We start from the raw sequence: 18,806 nt of genomic DNA, 5'->3' as shown, positions 1-18,806 counted from the left end.
GCATGAAATAAGTTCTGTTCAACACTTAACACCCAGGGGCTAGCAGATGGTATATGCTTAGTAAATATTTGGCTTCTTAACTATTTAGATAGCTTTCCTATGCCTCTGGTCTTATTATTTTTTTTTACAGGCTAAACCTGCCAAATACATGCTGACAGATTTTTAAATCTCTTGCCTATCCTGGTTCCCTTCCTCAGAGTGATTCAAACCTCCAAATGCAGTCTGTCACAGAATCACCCCTGCAGGAGTAGAACAGGTCAGAGCAGGGTAGGCCACTCTTTCTAGACCCAGTTCTACATAATAGGGTATAAAATCAGTAGTATAAAGCCAGGAGATATCACAGTTTACCTTGGGGTAGAAGGTGAGAAGGAGCAACTTTTCTGACTTTTAGAAGTATTTAGCCTGGTACAGTGGCTCATGTCTGCAATTCCAGCACTTTGGGAGGCTGAGGTGGGAGGATTGCTTTGACTCAGGAGTTCAAGATCAGCCTGGGCAACATAATGAGACCTCATCTCAAAAAATAACAAATAAAAATGAATACATAAAAGTTTCTTTCAGAAAGAAAAACTTGCCTTTTTATAATTTTTTTTTTTTTTTTTTTTTTTTTTAAGATGGGGTTTCACCATGATGGCCAAGCTGGTCTTGAACTCCTGACCTCAGGTGATCCACCCACCTCGGCCTCCCGAAGTGCTAGGATTACAGGCGTGAGCCACAGCGCCCAGCCCAAACTTGCCTTTTTCTTTTTTTAATTTTTTTCTTTTTAAACTCCTTTTTCTTTTTTCTTTTATACACTGTCATAGAAAACACAAACTTGCCTTTTTCATAGGTTACATGTTATTCACAGAAAAACATATGCACAAATTTCCCATCTCTATACTTGAATGAAAAATCAACACCCTGTGTATGACTGTGGAGTTTGAGTTGTATAACCTGGCTTTCATCTATACTTCAAGTTGTATTTCCCACTATTCACTTTCACAAACAACACTGAGATTACAGAACTGTGGTATTTTTGGTATTTCAAATACCACCTGCAATTTTCCATCTGTTATTCTTTTATATTAAATGTCCCTCTCTGACATTCTTTGTCAGAAGAGATTGGAAACTGGGTTCCATCTCTATTTGTGCCAGCCAGGCAAGACACTTCATCTTGAAGTTGTCAAATAAGGATAATAACAGCACCTATTTAATGGGATTATGAAAATTCAACAAGATAATTTTATGTAAAATGCTAAAAAGCATAATTACTCTGAATTCTTACAGTACTTCCCACTTCCAGGCCAGTGCTTCTAGAACTTTTCTATGCCTAAGAATCACCTAGAGATCTTACTAACATGGAGATTTGGGTCCAGTAGGTCTAGAGTAGGGCCTGAAATGATGTATTTTTATAAATAACAATCTCCTAGGTGATGCCCATAGTGCTGGCCCACTACCACACTTTAAGTAACAATGTTCTGAGATACTCCAGCCCTCCCTTCACCTTGTTAAATCTCCTTGATGGCCCTGACAAATTTACTTTGGTATTTTTGTCCCCCAGAGCATCTGGAATTGTATCTCTTTAAATGTGTGTACCAAAATATCTGGCGAATGGCTATGTCTTAGGCAGTTCAGCTCAGTAGGCCATTTGGGACTGAGAAAGGATAGATTGAGAATGGAATACCCCAAGAAAGGCTAATAAAAAACTTTCTTCTCCACAGTTCCTTACCCTTTTTCACACGGGCTCATGAAAATGGGGAAAACACTGAAGCAAGAGAATTCTGGGTAAGAGGCAAGAATAGAAATGTCTGGATGTCTTTGTTTCTACCCACCATTTTGGGGGCACTCTTGAATTGAAAAAGCTTTGAAACCAAAGTCAGTGCTTTCAGGTCAGTGCCAGCGTTGGGACAAATTTCACAGATATCAAGTTAAAATGATTACTAAAAGCTACAAAAATAACCCTTTGCCCTTTATTATCATATAGTTACTCATGCTAGTTTAAACATGAAAGTCTTTTTCTTTTTTTTGAGATGAAGTTTTGCTTTTGTTGCCCAGGCTGGAGTGCAATGGCAATCTTGGCTCACCGCAACCTCCGCCTCCCAGGTTCAAGCCATTCTCCTGCCTCAGCCTCCCAAGTAGCTGGGACTACAGGCCTGTGACACCACACCGGACTAGTTTTGTATTTTTATTAGAGACGGGGGTTTCCCCATGTTGGTCAAGCTAGTCTTGAACTCCTGACCTCAGGTGATGCACCCACCTCAGCCTCCCCAAGTGTTGGGATTACAGGCATGAGCCACTGCACCTGGCCTTTTCTTTTTTTGAGATGGAGTCTTGCACTGTCGCCCAGGCTGGACTGCAACTTCCGCCTCCCAGGTTCAAGCAATTCTCCTGCCTGAGCTTCCCAGGTAGCTGGGATTATAGGCATCTGTGACCATACCTGGCTAATTTTTTGTATTTTTAGTAGAGGCAGGGTTTCACCATGTTGGTCAGGCTGGTCTCAAAACTCCTGACCTCAGGTGATCCACTCACTTTGGCCTCCCAAAGTGTTGGTATTACAGGTGTGGGCCACTGTGCCTGACTGAAGTAAACAATTAATTGGGTTCTTAAAATCTGGTTTAGTTCCACTTCGAATGGCCCAGCCCCACTTGGTCCTTCAAGGGACTACAAGTTCTGTGTGATTGATGGATGATCACCTGTAACTTCTCCCTTCATAAGCAAGGAAACTGAACCGCTGAAGAAATTAGCTTGATTCCAAGGAAACAGTAGTGGTCTCAGTCTCTAAGATGCTCGTTTCTCCCACTTGTTTCAACAGATTTTTTTCTTTTTGAGATGGAATCTTGCTATGTTGCTCAGGCTGGAGTGCAGTGGCATGATCTCGGCTCAGTGCAACCTCTGCCTCCCGGGTTCAAGCAATTCTCCTGCCTCAGCCTCCTGAGTAGCTGGGATTACAGGCGTGTGCCACCATGCCCAGCTAATTTTTGGTTTTTTGGTAGAGACAGGGTTTCACCATGTTGGTCAGGCTGGTCTCAAACTCCTGACCTCATGATCTGCCTGCCTTAGCCTCCCAAAGTGCTGGGATTACAGGCATAAGCCATTGTGCCTGGCCTCAACAGATTCTTACTCATTCAGATTTCTCAGAATCCTCTGTTACCTACTGGGATCTGAGACAAGAAATGACTTGGTTATAGCGGTGCTTTAGACTTGGGGTGAGGTGGCAGAATGAAATTCCTGAAGAGCTGACATACAAGAAAACAAAGTTTAAGGGCCAGGGAAAAGGTCTTGAAAACCTAACCACAAGGATAAGAAAGAGATGTTAGTTGTCTGAATCACTTCATTTCTTACTAATAAAGTGGCTGAAAACTTCACAAGGAACAGCAAATAAAGCTGCTGTATTTGTAAGAATCTATTGCTATCCTTGTCATTAGACACAGACGTCCTATGGTCCAATGAATCTCAACCAATCTAAAAATCAAACTCACCTTGGCTTTCCATTCTCTCCACAAATACTCATTTCTCCTCTATATACCTACCTCAACTGGTTGCATCAGTACCCAATCTTTTCCTTCACTTTCCAAGCCCACCCAGTCCTGCCTCCTTAAGTATCTCAATTTCATCTACTCTGCCCTCTGCTGCAATTGTCAGTACATAAACTCAGCAAGCTTGTCTCAATTACTTCAAGTCTGTTTCCAATTTCAGCTCCTCAAATCAAGCAATCACTCCACAATTCAAGTGATATATGCCTACAGACTCAAGTCCGAACTCCTTAGTGTTCATGATTTAGTTCCTGCCTATCTCTACGTCACTCTCTTGCTTCCCTTTTATTGCCAGCATATCAAATTATTTGTAGTTTCCTAGAAATGTGCCCTCTGAATTTGCTATGTCCTTCACTTTGATTGGCATGCCTCTCCTTTCTACTTGGCCAACATCTGGACATCCTCTGAGAGCTATCTTGACTCCCACAGCTACTCAATCTCAGAATTTTCTTTCCACAAAACCAAAAATTTTAAGACAAAAAGAACCCTGTTCTGGGCTGGTCACAGCGGCTCATGCCTATAGTCCCAGCACTTTGGGAGGCTGAGGTGGGTGGAACACCTGAAGTCAGCAGTTCGAGACCAGCCTGGCTAACATGGTGAAACCCGTCTCTACTAAAAATACAAAGAATTAGCCAGGCGTGGTGTCACATGCCTGTAATCCCAGCTACTCGGGAGGCTGAGGCAGGAGAATCACTTGAATCCGGGAGACAGAGGTTGCAGTGAGCAGAGATCACGCCATTGCATTCCAGCCTCTGCAACAAGAGCAAAACTCTGTCTCAAAACAAACAAACAAAAACACCTTGTTCTGAATGGTTTAGTTAATAAGAAATAAAAAAAAATTACAGGGGTAAAATGTAAGTAGCACATTCCAGAAAAAACAAGTGCAATTTCAGTTTACATGTGGCATGAAAACTCATTATGAGTAAACAACAAATGGGTGAAAAATTGTAATTTATTGAAACTCAACTCAAAAAATATAAGATGCTGTAGTGTACAATATATTACACAAAGCACCCTCAGGTGCACATTCAAGTCAAGTAAGAACTCCATATCCCTTTCCCTAGCCCTCCCACCCTGGGTCCTTAGTATTTGTTCCATATACAATCATGCACACTTAATTTGAAAAAGGAAGCCCCAGTATATTTTGATGTATTAATTAGCACCAAACAAGAGTACAGTTCCATTTCTTTTTTTAATAAACAAAAAAGCCCAATCATTAAACCAACTGGAGAGCTAATGGACTCAGCCAATACTGCTGATGTAGATATTATACATTCATGTAAAATACACAGCCTATTCTACCTAAACAATGGTGTGGCTGCTTCTCAGCCTTTGTTCGAGTTGGCAATCGTCCCCATGTTGCAGTGTTGGAGCCAGTCTGTTACTAAAACAAAACTGCTATTTAAGAACTTCCTACACAAAGCTCATCTGTCTTTTTTGTTGGAAATAAGTCTAAAATTGGTGTGGAAAACTTAGATCTTTCAAGAACAACCACTGGCCGAAGATAATGAAGCTGTTTTAAGGCAAGCTCTCCACAGTCTGTTAATGCTTTGTCCAATACGACCCTCAAGTTTTCCAATGAAGGAACTGTTGTTGTTTCAGCTACTATTAAAGGTGGGACTGCAGTCAGATTCTCATGAATTGTAGAGTCACTAGAAGAATGAGGTATGTCAACTTCAGGTTCATTGTCACTCACCAGATTATTTGCCAGAACATTCCCTGTTAAATCATTACTGGGCTGTGAAGAATTACTTAAGTGCTCTGAAGGCTCCCAATCATCAAAATCATCATCTTTCTCTTCACTTTCCTGAATAAATTTCAGAAATGAAGATTCAAATCCCATAGGTTTGTAAGTCTTCAAATCAAATGACCGAGGCTGTGAATGTTTCCTAAAATTCTCTTTTGGGATGTGGGTTGGATTTTTTACAGTGTTTTCTTGCCCTGAACTATGCTGCCCAGTTTCTGATTCTTTGATCCTTGGTAAAGGCAGCTGGAAACTTGTGAAATAAGTCCCACTTTCAGTCCCATTAGGATTAGGTATGGAATTTTCTATTTTACAAGGAGGAGGAGGCTGAACTATATTACACTGTTCCAGAGAAGTGGTTTCTGAACTATGGTTACATTTCAAAGTTCCCCTGTAGAGTAAAGTATCTGCATCAAATACTGAGCTGCTTTCTATGCACCCTTTCTGACCTCCCTCCCTTTCACTTGAATGACAGGAATCAGTGTTCTGGAGGGGTGCACTACTGTCGCCTGTGGAATGGCTATGTTTTGTGTACTCTGTTTCACAGCTTCCATTTTCTTCTTTCTTTATACAGGGATCTGCTTCAGAAGGGAGTTCCTCCTTAATTTTGGTACCATACTTAACGCAAACAACAAGGTTCTCCATCTGTTGCTCTAAATAGGCACTACTCATCTGATGAGTGCGTTTGTAATGCCTCACAATGCTGCTCTCCAACTTCACCACAGATAAGCATCCTTGAACCATGCAGGGGTACTGTGTGTGCTCAGAGTGCTCCACACACATATGGAGGGCCTCAGCTCTGGTTTTAAAACTTATTGGAGCTTTCTTTTCTTTGATTAAGCCACACTTTTTAGCTTTAGCATTAAATGATCTCCTGGTAGTCTGATGTTCATGCCCCTGAGTGTGAGCTGTTTGACATACCTTTTCACTCCTTAGTAGTCTTTCATTTGCTACTTTCTGGCTTCTAAACAAATCATCATAATAGTCTTTATGTCGATAATATACATGTTGTGAGTAATTACTGCGATGGGTGAAAATCTGGCCACAGCCATTAAGATCACAATGAATTTCATAATCTGAATGTATTTCCCCTTCAATATTATGCTGTTCCATCAAGTGGTGCTTCAACTTGTTGAATGTATAAAAAACAGCAGGGCATTGAGGCTGATTACAAGAAAACCTTGCTGCAGATTCAGCTTCGGAAAGTACTTTAGGCTCTTCGATGTGGTCTAGGTTATGAGAGTCACTACAGTGCTTAGCAAGAGCTTTGGAACACAGGAAGCGTTTATTACATTCCTTATATTTGCAAGCAAATATCTTTTTACATTTGACAAGTTCCCTTTTGGTTCTTGCTTTGTCTTTCTCTAAACATAACTGTTCTTTGTTGTACTGATGTACAGTTCTGTAATGGCGAATTAAGCCTTTTAGATTGGTGAATGAGGAGTTGCAAGTTTTATGGATACAATGGAATGGTTTGTGGTATTTATTCAAAATATAACACAGATTTCCTTTAGCAACAGTTCGCCTGCTACCTCTGCCTTCTCTTCCTTCTTGTTCTTCTCTATGGCTGCCTATTGGTGACGAAATGTCAGATGTTTTACTTTCTGTTTCTTCACAAGATGATTCCAAATCTGTTTCTGAACTGCATTCATCCTTTTTAGAATGACAGTGTGGTTTCTCGGAGTTACTGTTGGGATCACCTCCAAGTTCTGCAGAACAATCACCTTTCAACCTATCTACTGAACATGGGCCTTCATGATCACACTTTTCATTATCTAATAGTTTGTGAGTTGCTCTGTCACTGCCAATTTGATGTTTATTTTTATAATGAATCCTAAGGTGTGTTTTTCTTGTAAATGACCTTTGGCAAATATGACATTGAAATGGGGAATACCGATGTTGGAACATAGTTAACTGCAGGACTTTTTCTTTTGAATAATTATGCTTTTTAAGATAATGCATTAACAGAGCCTCTCTGGTCACAAATTCGTATTTGCATCCTTGAAGCTCACAGAAAAACGGCTTAGCCGCCAACTGTGCAAGGTACTGACTTGGCATATTTTCATCTTGATTCTGAAAATTCAGGTCTGAGATAGATGAAACTGATTGAAGAGACTTAGCACCACTGGACGGGTACCCCTGCAATGACCCTGAGAAAGATCCATGTGTTATTGAGTTTTTCAAGCTTAAATGTTTCAAGCGTAACAGAAGTTCCAACATGGTATCCTCTGTACATGGCCTTTTAGAAGCACAAATGGAGGATTCTGAGGAATAACCTTGATGTTCTCGTTTACATTTAATGTGAATATTGTGATCTAGACCTTCATCTGGGGAGTCACTGTTTGTATCCGAGCTGGGTTTAGGTTCTGCATCCAACTTTTCAGTTGTCTGAGTATGTTCATTACCCAAAGAGGGAAAGAGATCTTTCGTCTTTATCTTTTTGGGCTTTAAATGGTATGGATGAACCTTCCGTAGATGTTTCTGCATCCCTCTTGCATTTTTGTATGTGGAACCACAGCCATCAAAACCACAGGTAAACTTAGTCCCGTCAAAACAAACTGCCATATTGGAACATTTTTCTTTTAAACTGGAGGGCCCAAAGACTTTCTCATTAGATAACAATATATCCTGCATGGTTTCAGAGTGATCTAGTGTGTCAATTAGCTCTTCATTCATTGAAGCTGAAGAGCTATGACTTAACTGATCACTAGAATTACTGTCACTGTTTTCTTTCAGGTTTTCTGCAGTTTCTGTATCTATTTGAGAATGAGCTGATTCTGCACAGAAAAGATCTTCAGGTAAATGTGATTTATCAGTTTGGTCAAGTAGATGGGGCTGATTAATACAATCTTGCTTTTCCCCTGTTGCAGACTCCTCAAGTTTCACTGATTTCTTTATGTCTCCACCATTTGAATTTTCGACATTATGCATTGAGAGGTGATTCTGGTATTCAATTTTGGAATAATAGAACTTTTTACAGCCAAGAAAGTTGCAGGTGTAAGATGCATCCCTAAAGTGTTGTGCTTCATGGTGGTAAAGCTGTCCCAAGTCACTGAAAACAATATTACAGCCATTTAATTCACATTTATAACGCAGATCGTCATGCTTTTGTTTATGGTTAAGTAGTTCATTTACTGATCCAAACCTAGCATAGCAATCTATAGATACACACATATAAGGTTGAGGCCCACAATGCACTTGCTCGTGCTCTCGAAGGTGAAAAGCAGACATAAAATGTCGTCGACAGTAAGTACACTTCTCTCTTCTATTTTTCATATCCAAATAGTGCTTGGCATTTTCATCATTATTTTGGTGTTCAGCTTTAAGATGCACACTTAAGTATTTAAATTGCTTAAACACACGGGAACAGTCTGTACCAGGACATGGATACAAATCTCTGTCTTGCAGGTGGCAATCTTCTAATTTGCTGAATGTGACATATTCATGAGACTCTCCTTTGGCTTGTTCATTCAGTGAATGATTTTGCTCTGAGATTGCAGAGGGGCTCTTGGGACAAATACCCTTTTGAGAGCCTTTCAACAGTAATTTCTTTTTAGAGCGGTCCCTTCTGCTTGGTGGCATTTTAACATGTTCCATCACATGAGGAACAAACATTTCTTTTCTCTTAAATTTTTTAATACAAACTGGACAGGTGTAAATTCCATCTTCCATATGCATCTTAGAATGATGAAGAATCCTAGCCTCTATACATTCCCGCTTACATAACAAACAGAAAAACTTATACTGAAGCCACCTCTGGTATCTTTCAGAAGAACCAATGGGTTTTTTGTCTCTTTTCTCCTTATGCTGATCTGTCATATCTCTTCTTCTATATTGTTTATCTTCTTTACCCTCATCATAGTCACTGAGAAATGACTCTAAAACATCTGTGTCATTAATGGACATTTCATAGCCACTTAAATCATCATCAGAATCTGAGGCTTCTTGTCCTAGGAGTTGGTGGCAGTGTCGTTTTAAAGTTTTCCAGTCCCAAAACTCAGGATCAAAAGGCCAGTGGGCTTTTAAAGCTAGTAAGAGCTCACATCGAAGAGAATTTGGAACAGGTGCATTTTCTTCATCAAATTTTTGATCTGGTTGCAAATATAGTTCTTCTAACATATTAAATCCATCCAAACTGGGTTCAATTAAGAATTCTGTAAGCTGACAGGCTCGTCTAACTTCTAAATCTTCTGGTAAAAGACAGGCAATTGTTTTACAAACCGATGCCTTCATTTCCTCATCTTCACTTGATCTGAGTTGAAGAGCTCTGACACACAGTAAAATTGACACCCCAAGACCAGCGTCTTGTGCCTGGAAGTAAAAGAGGATAAAAAAATTATTTTTTTGTATACAGAAAGATTATATAACTTTCATGGATAAGGAATTCTAGCTTCTAAACACTTTTAGAGAGTTCCTAAATTTTATCCTGTCTTTCTTCATGCAAGTCACATTTACATTATTTCTTGTCTCAACATGCAAAGAACTGAATTAGATGCTACAACCATGAACAATGTACATTTACTAGGCACTGTGTATTAAGCAGTTCCTTACTCCCAAGGAATTTATCTGTATGCTGAATGCATAAACAAGAAACACATGTTAATCCAAAGAAATTAGGATAAATAAGGTCACTGGAGGATTCAAAATAGAATGATGTTGAGTAGAGGGGCAGGGTTTAAAAAGGGAGCAACAGGAAACACAGGTATAGATGTGAGTCTAAGATTAAATTCAATTTAAGAAATTCTCTGTATCATGAACACTTGAATTTTTCAAAACTTCAAAGGTAAAATAAATGATCCTTTTCATTTCCTCCTGAAAGGATTTAGTAATTTATAGTCACAGTCACAGGTGTACTGCATCTCAACTTTCCAGGGGGAAAAAACAGAAATCAGAAAATCTTGCTATGGCAGCAGGTTCTCAGAAACTAGGTTAAAAATTAGGAAGACCTGGTCATATGTGATAAAAGCTTAGTACATACAAGATAACTCTTTTGAGAGGCTGAGATAAAATGCAAAAATGACATCAGCAAAGAAAAACAAGGTATGTCGGAGGGGCTTAAAATGAAGTCCTGGTTCTGTTGTGAATGGCAGATATCCCACAATAGTAGTGGCCTCAGAGCAGAGACTTTAGAATCAGACTTTGACTGCCTTTGACCCCAGCTTCACAACAAGTGACAAATTCTCAACCTCTAAATTCAGGTTCCTTATTGGCAAAATGATAATAGTAATGGTAATACTAGATTTTCCTCCTAAGGTTGTAAAGATGAAGTAATACAAAGTGATTACTACAACACTGGCACATTGTAAATATTCAACAGAATAGCATGTAAAATAATTGAGTAAATTCCACTGTTTAAATCAGTAAACAATTTGCCAGGCATTTAAATCTGTGCTGGGCATCATTCACACTAAATGCTGGGAACACAAAGAAATCACTGCCATGGATTTACAGAACCCAATCCTAGGCAGTTATTTGAAAGACACTTTTTTGCACATATTATCCTCATTTTATAGACAAAAAACCCCCAACGCTCAGAAGGTTAAGTTGCCCAATGTCACCAGCTACTGTGGGCAGAGGAGCAAGGACTTAAAAGCATTCAGGCCAGGTATGGTGGCTCACACCTGTAATTCCAGCACTTTGGGAGGCCGAGGCGGGCAGGTCACTTGAGGTATGGAGTTTAAGACCAGCATGGCCAACATGGCAAAACCCCATCTCTAATAAAAATACAAAAAATTAACCAGGCATGGTGATGCAGGCCTGAAGTCCCAGCTACTCGGGAGGCTGAGGCATGAGAATCCCTCGAACCTGGGAAGCGGAGGATACAGTGAGCTGAGATCATGCCCCTGCATACCAGCCTGGGCAACAGAGTGAGACTCTGTCTCAAAAAAAAAAAAAAAAGATATTTGGCCTGAAGAGTAAAAGAGATATGGACTGGTATGTGGAAAGGGAGTGAGTATAGAATCCCTTGCAAACTCACAACTTTTTTTTCCTTAAAACTAGTCAAGTGCAATAGTGAGAATGGGGAAAGAGTAGAACAGAGTTCAGTCTGTAACTGACTGTGAACAATCAATTGAGAGAACTCCTTACGTTTCAGAAGAGCTGAGACCCTGGCTTACTGAAAGAGAGGCATTACCTAGCCTATGTAAGATAGGATGTGATTCTGTTGTGAATGGCAGATATGCCACATTAGTAGTGGCCTAAAGAATATAAATGTTTCTCCCTCTTTCATTTGGAATGTAGTCCAGGTAAACAGGCCACGTTGCTTTAGTGGCTCCACAGGACTAGACCATGGATCTCTTGATTTATTAGGATGATGTGATGTAAGCTTATTATTTGTAAGTAAGAGCAGAGAGGACTTGGGGAAAGTCAGCTAAATTTTATTATTATTATTATTATTATTATTTTTTAGAGACGGGGTTTCACCATCTTGGCCAGGCTGGTCTCGAACTCCTGACCTTGTGACCCACCCAACTCGGCCTCCCAAAGTGCTGAGATTACAGGCATGAGCCACCACGCCCGGCCTATCAGCTAACTTTTAAAATAACTCACAGGTTCTCAACAAGTTAATTCCTTTTGGAAGACTGTGAGGTGAACAGCAAAGAATGGCCATTCTTTCTTGAACAGTCTAATCTGGTTGGGATGGTAACATTTGAAAAATCACTGACAACACTTTTTTTTTTTTTTTTTTTTTGAGACAGAGTCTTGCTCCGTCGCCCAAGCTGGAGTGCAGTGGCACAATCTCAGCTCATTGTAATCTCCGCCTCCCAGGTTCAAGTGATTCTCTTGCCTCAGCCTCCTGAGTAGCTGGGATTACAGGTGCGTGCTACCATGCCCAGCTCATTTTTGTATTATTAGTAGAAATGGGGTTTCACCATGTTGGTCAGGCTGGCCTTGAACTCCTGACCTCATGATCTGCCCTCCCTGGCCTCCCAAAGTGCTGAGATTACAGGTGTGAGCCACCGTACCCGGCCCTAACAAGACTTTTCAAAGAAAAGTAACCAGAAATACCATTATATATTCTGAACAGAGGTACCAAAAAGTTACTGAAAGGAATAGGGAATACATCTGAATCAGGATGGAATGTGGAGTTGAATTTTGAAGAAACTGGTGGGTATTAAACTAGGAAGGTGAGGGATCAAGAGTGACTTGGCATACTGTTGCAAGCACACATAGGATATAGCCAAGTCATTTCAGCTTTGCTTTTTTTTTTTTTTTGAGTCTCCCTCTGTTGCCCAGGCTGCAGTACAGTGGCATGATCTCGGCTCATTGTAACCTCTGCTTCCCAGGTTCAAACAGACAGGTGTGACAGCTTACACCTATATTCCCAGCACTTTGGAAGGCTGAGGTGGGAGAACTGCTTCAGGACAGGAGTTGAGAACCAGTCTGGGCAACAACACAAGACCCTGTATCTACCCCTGCTCCCCACAAAAAAAGACTATAGGCACACCCCTATAGTCTCAGCTACTCTGGAGGCTGAGGCAGGCAGATTGCTTGAGCCAAGGAGTTTGATGTTGTAATGAGCTATTATCACACCACTGCACTACAGCCTGGGTGACAGAGCGAGACCTGCCTCAACCAAAAACCGAAAACTAAAGTCAGAGATGGAGGATGTCAGGTTTCAAGCATCAATCTGTTGCACCCTTGCTGCTTGAAAATACAGGCAACGGGCTGGACACACTGGCTCATGCCTATAATCCCAGTAATTTGGGAGAGGCCGAGGTGGGTGGATCACGAGGTCAAGAGATCGAGATCATCCTGGCCAACAGGGTGAAACCCTGTCTCTACTAAAAATACAAAAATTAGCTCGGTGTGGTGCTGCATGTCTGTAGTCCCATCTACTCAGGAGGCTGAGGCAAGAGAATTGCTTGAACCCAGGAGGTGGTGGTTGCAGTAAGCCAAGATTGCGCTATTGCACTCCAGCCTGGTGACAGAGTGAGACTCTGCCTCAAAAAAAAAAAAGAAAGAAAGAAAATAGAGGCAACAACTGAATGTAGCTTCTAAGACTTGAGAACAGACCCTGGCTGGCAGCCAGCCAGAAAACAGAAACCTTAGTGCTACAACCACAGGAACTGAAATCTGTCAATAATAATGAGCTCTGAAGTGGATTTTTCACAGAGCCTCTGATTAGAACTTAGCCTGGTCAACTACATTTTAACCAATGTGACAATCTTAAAAGAGAACCCTGCCACATTATGTTGGATTTCTGATACAAAACTGAACTGATAAAAATGGACGTTGTTTTAGGTATTAAGTTTGTGATAACATCATTCAACAATAGAAAATTAATACCTTTATTAAAGATTTAAAGAAAACAAAATGTTTTAAAGGCCAATTATAAAGCAATTGTTTAAACAGGCAAGTTCTATAGTTACCTTGAAATGTTTTTTTCTTTGTTTTTTAAGACAAAGTCTCATTCTGTTGCCTAGGCTGGAGTGCAGTGGTGCAGTCTCGGCTCACTACAACCTCCACCTCTTTGGTTCAAGCGATTCTCCTGCCTCAGCCTCCCAAGTAGCTCAGATACAGGAGCATGCCACCACACCTGGCTAATTTTTGTATTTTTAGTAAAGACAGGGTTTCACCATGTTGGCCAGGCTGGTCTCAAACTTCTGACCTCAAGTGATCCACCTGCCTTGGCCTCCCAAAGTGTTGGGATTACAGGCTTGAGCCACTGGGCCCTGCCTTTTAAAATGTTCTTAATGTGACAGGAGACACAACTTCATTCACAGTAATTAGAAATTATCACCTAACTTGTTTGGCCATCAATTTGTTTCTGATTAATTATTTTACCTTTGTCTTCAATAAAGACTAGATCAATGTATTTCAAATAAAAATATAAAATATGGAAGATTACATATGAGGGGGGAAAGTGGGAATATTAAAGACAAAACTGTGCCTTGACTTTAGTATAAACAATCTTTGAATGTTCTCAATTAACCCACAAAACCTAACCACGAGCCATTAATAGATATGGGCATATTAAGGGACTGTGTTAAAGAAACTTCTCTTCCCAGTCTGCTAGAGGAGGGGTTTCATATGCAGGAATTTCCTGGCTCCCTGCCTCAGGTGGCTGGGGCTCTTTGAGCACCTCCTCCCCGAGGGCCAGGTAAAATTCACTGATCTGCCCCAGCAGGAAAGCCAGTTGGGGCTCTTTGGTCCCAAATTCGCCACAGAAAGCTCTAGGAGGAGGGGGCTCTGTAACTCAGGGTTGTACAACAAGTAGCCAATCTGGTATCGGAGTCAAAGATCAATTACACCAGAAGGAAGTTTGAAAGAACTCCTCTCATTGGACAAGAACATGAATGGGGAGGGAATAACTCAAGGGTTAAAACTTCAGCTGCTCCTACCTGAACGGATTTCCCGCTCTGGTTTCTCCTCACGAAACACCGTGAGAGCTGTCTTCTTTCCCCATTCTTCGGGGTTAGAGAGGCCAAGAACCTAAGATCTGGGTATTCCCCCGGTAACAATATGGAAAGCTCAGTCATGAGCAGACGCTAAAAACGCAGTAGAGCATAGCATAAGACTCATCCCAAACCCTTATATGACTGAACTCAAAGAACAGGGTTTTTCATTTTATTTATATTTTTAATTTTTATTTTTAAAGAGACAGGGTCTCTCTCTGTTGTCTAGGCTGGAGTACAGTGGCAAGATCACAGCTCACTGTAACTTTGAACTCCCAGGCTAAAGTGAGCCTCCCACCTCAGCCTCCTGAATGGCTAGGTGCGCTACCACATAATTAAAAAAAAAATTTTTTTAATAGAAATGACCTCTCACTATGTTGCCCAGGCTGGTCTTGAACTTCTGGCCTCAAGTGATCCTTATACCTCAGCCTCCCAAAACATTGGGATTACAAGTGTTAGCCACTGCACCTGGCCAAAGAACAATGCTTTATATATGGTACTTCACTGCATTTTAGGAAACACACATTTCCTAAAAATATCTAACTTGTTTTCTATTTGTTTTTACAGAAGTTCACAACTTGTATACAGCTGATTCTGGAACTGTTCTATTACTCCAAAACCTAGAAAAGGTGCCACTCTACCCATAAGGAGATAATAAAAACAATTATATTTTCTTCATTTTTAATTATGCTAATTAGCAAACATGTAAACATGCCTATAAAAAATACAGAACATTGTTCTAAGAAAAGTAGATACAGGGCAGTTGAGGTACCAGCCAAGAAACATAATCTTCCCTTCCCCAGGGGAGATAGTCTATAAAGTCAAATCACTACTTTCCATTAAGAAAAACTGAATTGCTAGGAAGTCAATCTGGAGAAACAATCAGATGTGGTCAATTCCATTAATCTTATTAAAACCCATTATTTCTTATCTTTCTTTATCTACAAGGAATTTCCTGAGAAGTTATCTTCCCACTCATCTTTCCTCCAGCTACGGTAAGCAGAAAAGGCAAAAAGTACTCACTTCAGTCTGTATAACTCTAATGAGGCAAAATAAATGCTGCTGCGTTTTAGCTATGACACCAAACTGACGACAGCGCTCCAAAAAAGTATCTAAAGAAGGGTCAATTCTTCTTTGCAGTTTACTCCAAAAGAGAGTCAGTTCCCTATAAAAAAAGAGATCATGGTAAAACATTTAAAGTAACTGTTATTTGCTGCCCGGCCCCCGGCAACCCAATTTTTTGATTTGTAGAAAGTTGACAGTAGAGAAAACAAAACTAGATAAAAAGCTGTCTATATTTACCACTGCTTCCTCCCAAACTGGTAAAATTGTTAAGAATCCTCCATAACAATTCCCTGACTTCTACCTTTTGTTTGGGGGAAAAATAAAACCAAAACACTACTTCCTTTAGAGTGACATTTTAAAAAACTTATTTAGATCCCATGTTGTTCTAAAAGGTTTTATCCTTCACACTGGTGATTTTCTACTGATTGAATTAAATCCTGTCCTAATGGACAGAGATAATCAGACATCGCTATACTACCAACGAAATATACATATACAGCATATAGATATTCTAATGGTACACTTCTATACAGTGATCTTAAGGGCCCTTTCAAGATCTAAAATGTCAGGATGCTACTTAAGGCTTGTAGTCTGGAATGTTTAAATACTCCCATTGAAGTAAGTAAAATGGCACTTTTGGAAATGGCTAAAATACAGGAATCTCACAAAGATTCTTTATGAAAACAGAAGAAAAGCTTGAAAAGAATAAACAAAAACATTTAATGGGAAAAACACTCAAGCAAAAAAGCATTAGAAACTCAAAAATGCCAAGGATAGAAATGCTAAAAAGAATGCAAAATGTGACTGCAAGGACAGCTAATAGCAAAACTAAAAACAAGGCTATCACTTCTAATAGAAAAATTAAAAAGAGGCTGGGCACAGGTGCTCACGCCCATAATCTTAGCACTTTGGGAGGCCAAGGAGGGGGGATCACTTGAGGTCAGGAGTTCGAAACCAGCCTGGCCAACATGGTGAAACCTCGTCTTTACTAAAAATACAAAAATTGGCTGAGTGTGGTGGTGGACACCTATAATCCCAGCTACTTGGGAGGCTGAGACAGGAGAATCACTTGAACCTGGGAGGTGGAGGTTGCAGTGAGCCGAGATCGTGCCAGTACACTCCAGCCTGGGTGACAGAGCAAGATTGTCTGAAAAAACACCAAAAAACAAAAAACAAAAGAATGCTATCACTTAAAAAATGTGGCTCTTTTAAGTAAATCAATGGATATTGATTAAACAATTTTCATTTAAAAAGTCTGTATTATTTTCATAAGCCAATTTAAGAACACTGATAGCCTATATTGCTATTAACACAGACTATCTCCCAGAAGGTCGGCTACAAATCCAATGCTTAAAAAATGAAAATATATAGTTTAAAGTAAACATATTTAACAGAATTTATTTTCTTATATTTCCAAAGAGGTAACTGGGGCTCTTGTAAGGTTAAATTTTTAAGTAGTTATAAAACTTGCTTCAAAGATTGAAACGAATATATGCTCTCAAAAGATAAATGATTGGCCAGGCAGGGTGGCTCATGCCTGTAATCCACGCACTCTGGGAGGCCGAGGTGGGCGAATCACAAGGTCAGAAGTTCGAGACCAGCCTGACCAACATAGTGGAACCCTGTCTCTACTAAAAATACAAAAATTAGCCGGGCATGGTGGCACATGCCTGTAATTGCAGCTACTCAGGAGGCTGAGGCAGGAGAATCGCTTGAACCCAGGAGGTGGAAGTGGCAGATTTCACCATGGCACTCCAGCCTGGGTGACAGAGTAAGACTCCGTCTCGAAAAACAAACAAATAAATTATTTCAGAGACCTTAATTCTCAACCTTCCTTTTACCACTTTAACGAATTTGCCTAACTTTGTTGCCAGGCTGGAGCGTAGTGGCAAAATCAAAGCTCACTACAGCCTTAACTCCTGGGCTCAAGTGATTGTCCCACCTCAGCCTCCCAAGTGTCTGGGATTATAGGTATGTGCCTCTGTGCCCCACTTTAGTTGGTAAATTTCATTTTATTTTATTTGAGAGAACATAATACTCTGTCACCCAGGCTGGAGCATACTGGTGAGATCTCAGCTTACTGCAGCCTTAAACTCCTGGGCTCAAGTGACTCTCCTGTCTCAGCCTCCTGAGTAGCTGGGACTACAGGTGTGCCACCAAGACTGGCTAAGCTTTTCTTGTTTGGTTGGTTTTAGGGTCTCACTGTGTAGCTCAGGCTGGTCATCAACTCCTAGCCTCAGGTAATCCTCTGCTGAGGTTACAGGCATGAGCCACCATGCCCAACCCTTTAGTAAAATTTAGATAGTTGACTTCGTTTACTCTTTTATCTTTATAATCAGGATTTACTGGCTTTGATAATTTTTGTTCTGTTCAAATAGGACAGATTTTGCATACATATGACAGATACATAAGTTTTTATTACTTAAGATGCTCAAATCTGAATTAAGATTTTTATTACTTAAGATGCTCAAATCTGAATAAAGCAATTTTGTGTTTAAAATGAACATACAATTGTTTATGGGCCAGCTGTGAAAAAAGCCCCCAGCTTTTCACCTGGCTGGGGGTGATTTTCACAGCTGGTCTATCTCAAATTTCACTTCTTGTGGTTAGGAAAGTAGCACTAGCCAAATAAAGACAACTATTTAAAGACATTTTAAATTAATTGTACTTGTTATAGCTCAAATTTGCCATCATATTAAGCTTTCATCATTTTTTTTTTTTCCGAGACAGTCTCGCTCTGTCGCCCAGGCTGGAGTGCAGTGGCACGATCTCCCGCCTCTGCCTCCCAAAGTGCTGGGATTACAGGCATTAACCACTGTGCCTGGTCACTCAAATAATCTTTAAAACAGTAAGTCAGAATGTCTAGGACTTGGTTTATTCCGAATTAAGTATTTCAGGCTCCAAGTATCTTTTTTTTTTTTTTTGAGACGGAGTTTCGCTCTTGTTACCCAGGCTGGAGTGCAATGGCGCGATCTCGGCTCACCGCAACCTCCGCCTCCTGGGTTCGGGCAATTCTCCTGCCTCAGCCTCCTGAGTAGCTGGGATTACAGGCATGCGCCACTGTGTCCAGCTAATTTTTTGTATTTTTAG

At 40.4% G+C, this 18,806-nt stretch overlaps 1 protein-coding gene across 3 annotated transcripts in view; it reads right to left on the bottom strand.

Moving 5' to 3' along the window:
* Positions 1-4,443: 4,443 nt before the first annotated feature.
* RLF (RLF zinc finger) overlaps positions 4,444-18,806 on the bottom strand; it is a 79,564-nt gene continuing 65,201 nt past the window's right edge. For all 3 annotated transcript variants that reach the window (XM_012439117.2, XM_012439119.2, XM_012439118.3), the window contains 2 exons: positions 15,675-15,816; positions 4,444-9,564 (listed from right to left, as the gene is read on the bottom strand). In XM_012439117.2, the coding sequence (XP_012294540.1) occupies positions 4,912-9,564; positions 15,675-15,816 (4,795 nt within the window). In that variant the 3' untranslated portion in view covers positions 4,444-4,911. The remainder of the gene's footprint in view (positions 9,565-15,674; positions 15,817-18,806) is intronic.

This window comes from Aotus nancymaae, unplaced genomic scaffold (assembly GCF_030222135.1).
Source record: "Aotus nancymaae isolate 86718 unplaced genomic scaffold, 86718_ANA_hifiasm-v0.15.2.pri h1tg000007l, whole genome shotgun sequence".
Classification (NCBI taxonomy): Eukaryota; Metazoa; Chordata; class Mammalia; order Primates; family Aotidae; genus Aotus; species Aotus nancymaae.
Note: the sequence above shows the minus strand (reverse complement) of the source record. Positions and strands in the feature narration are given on the sequence as shown.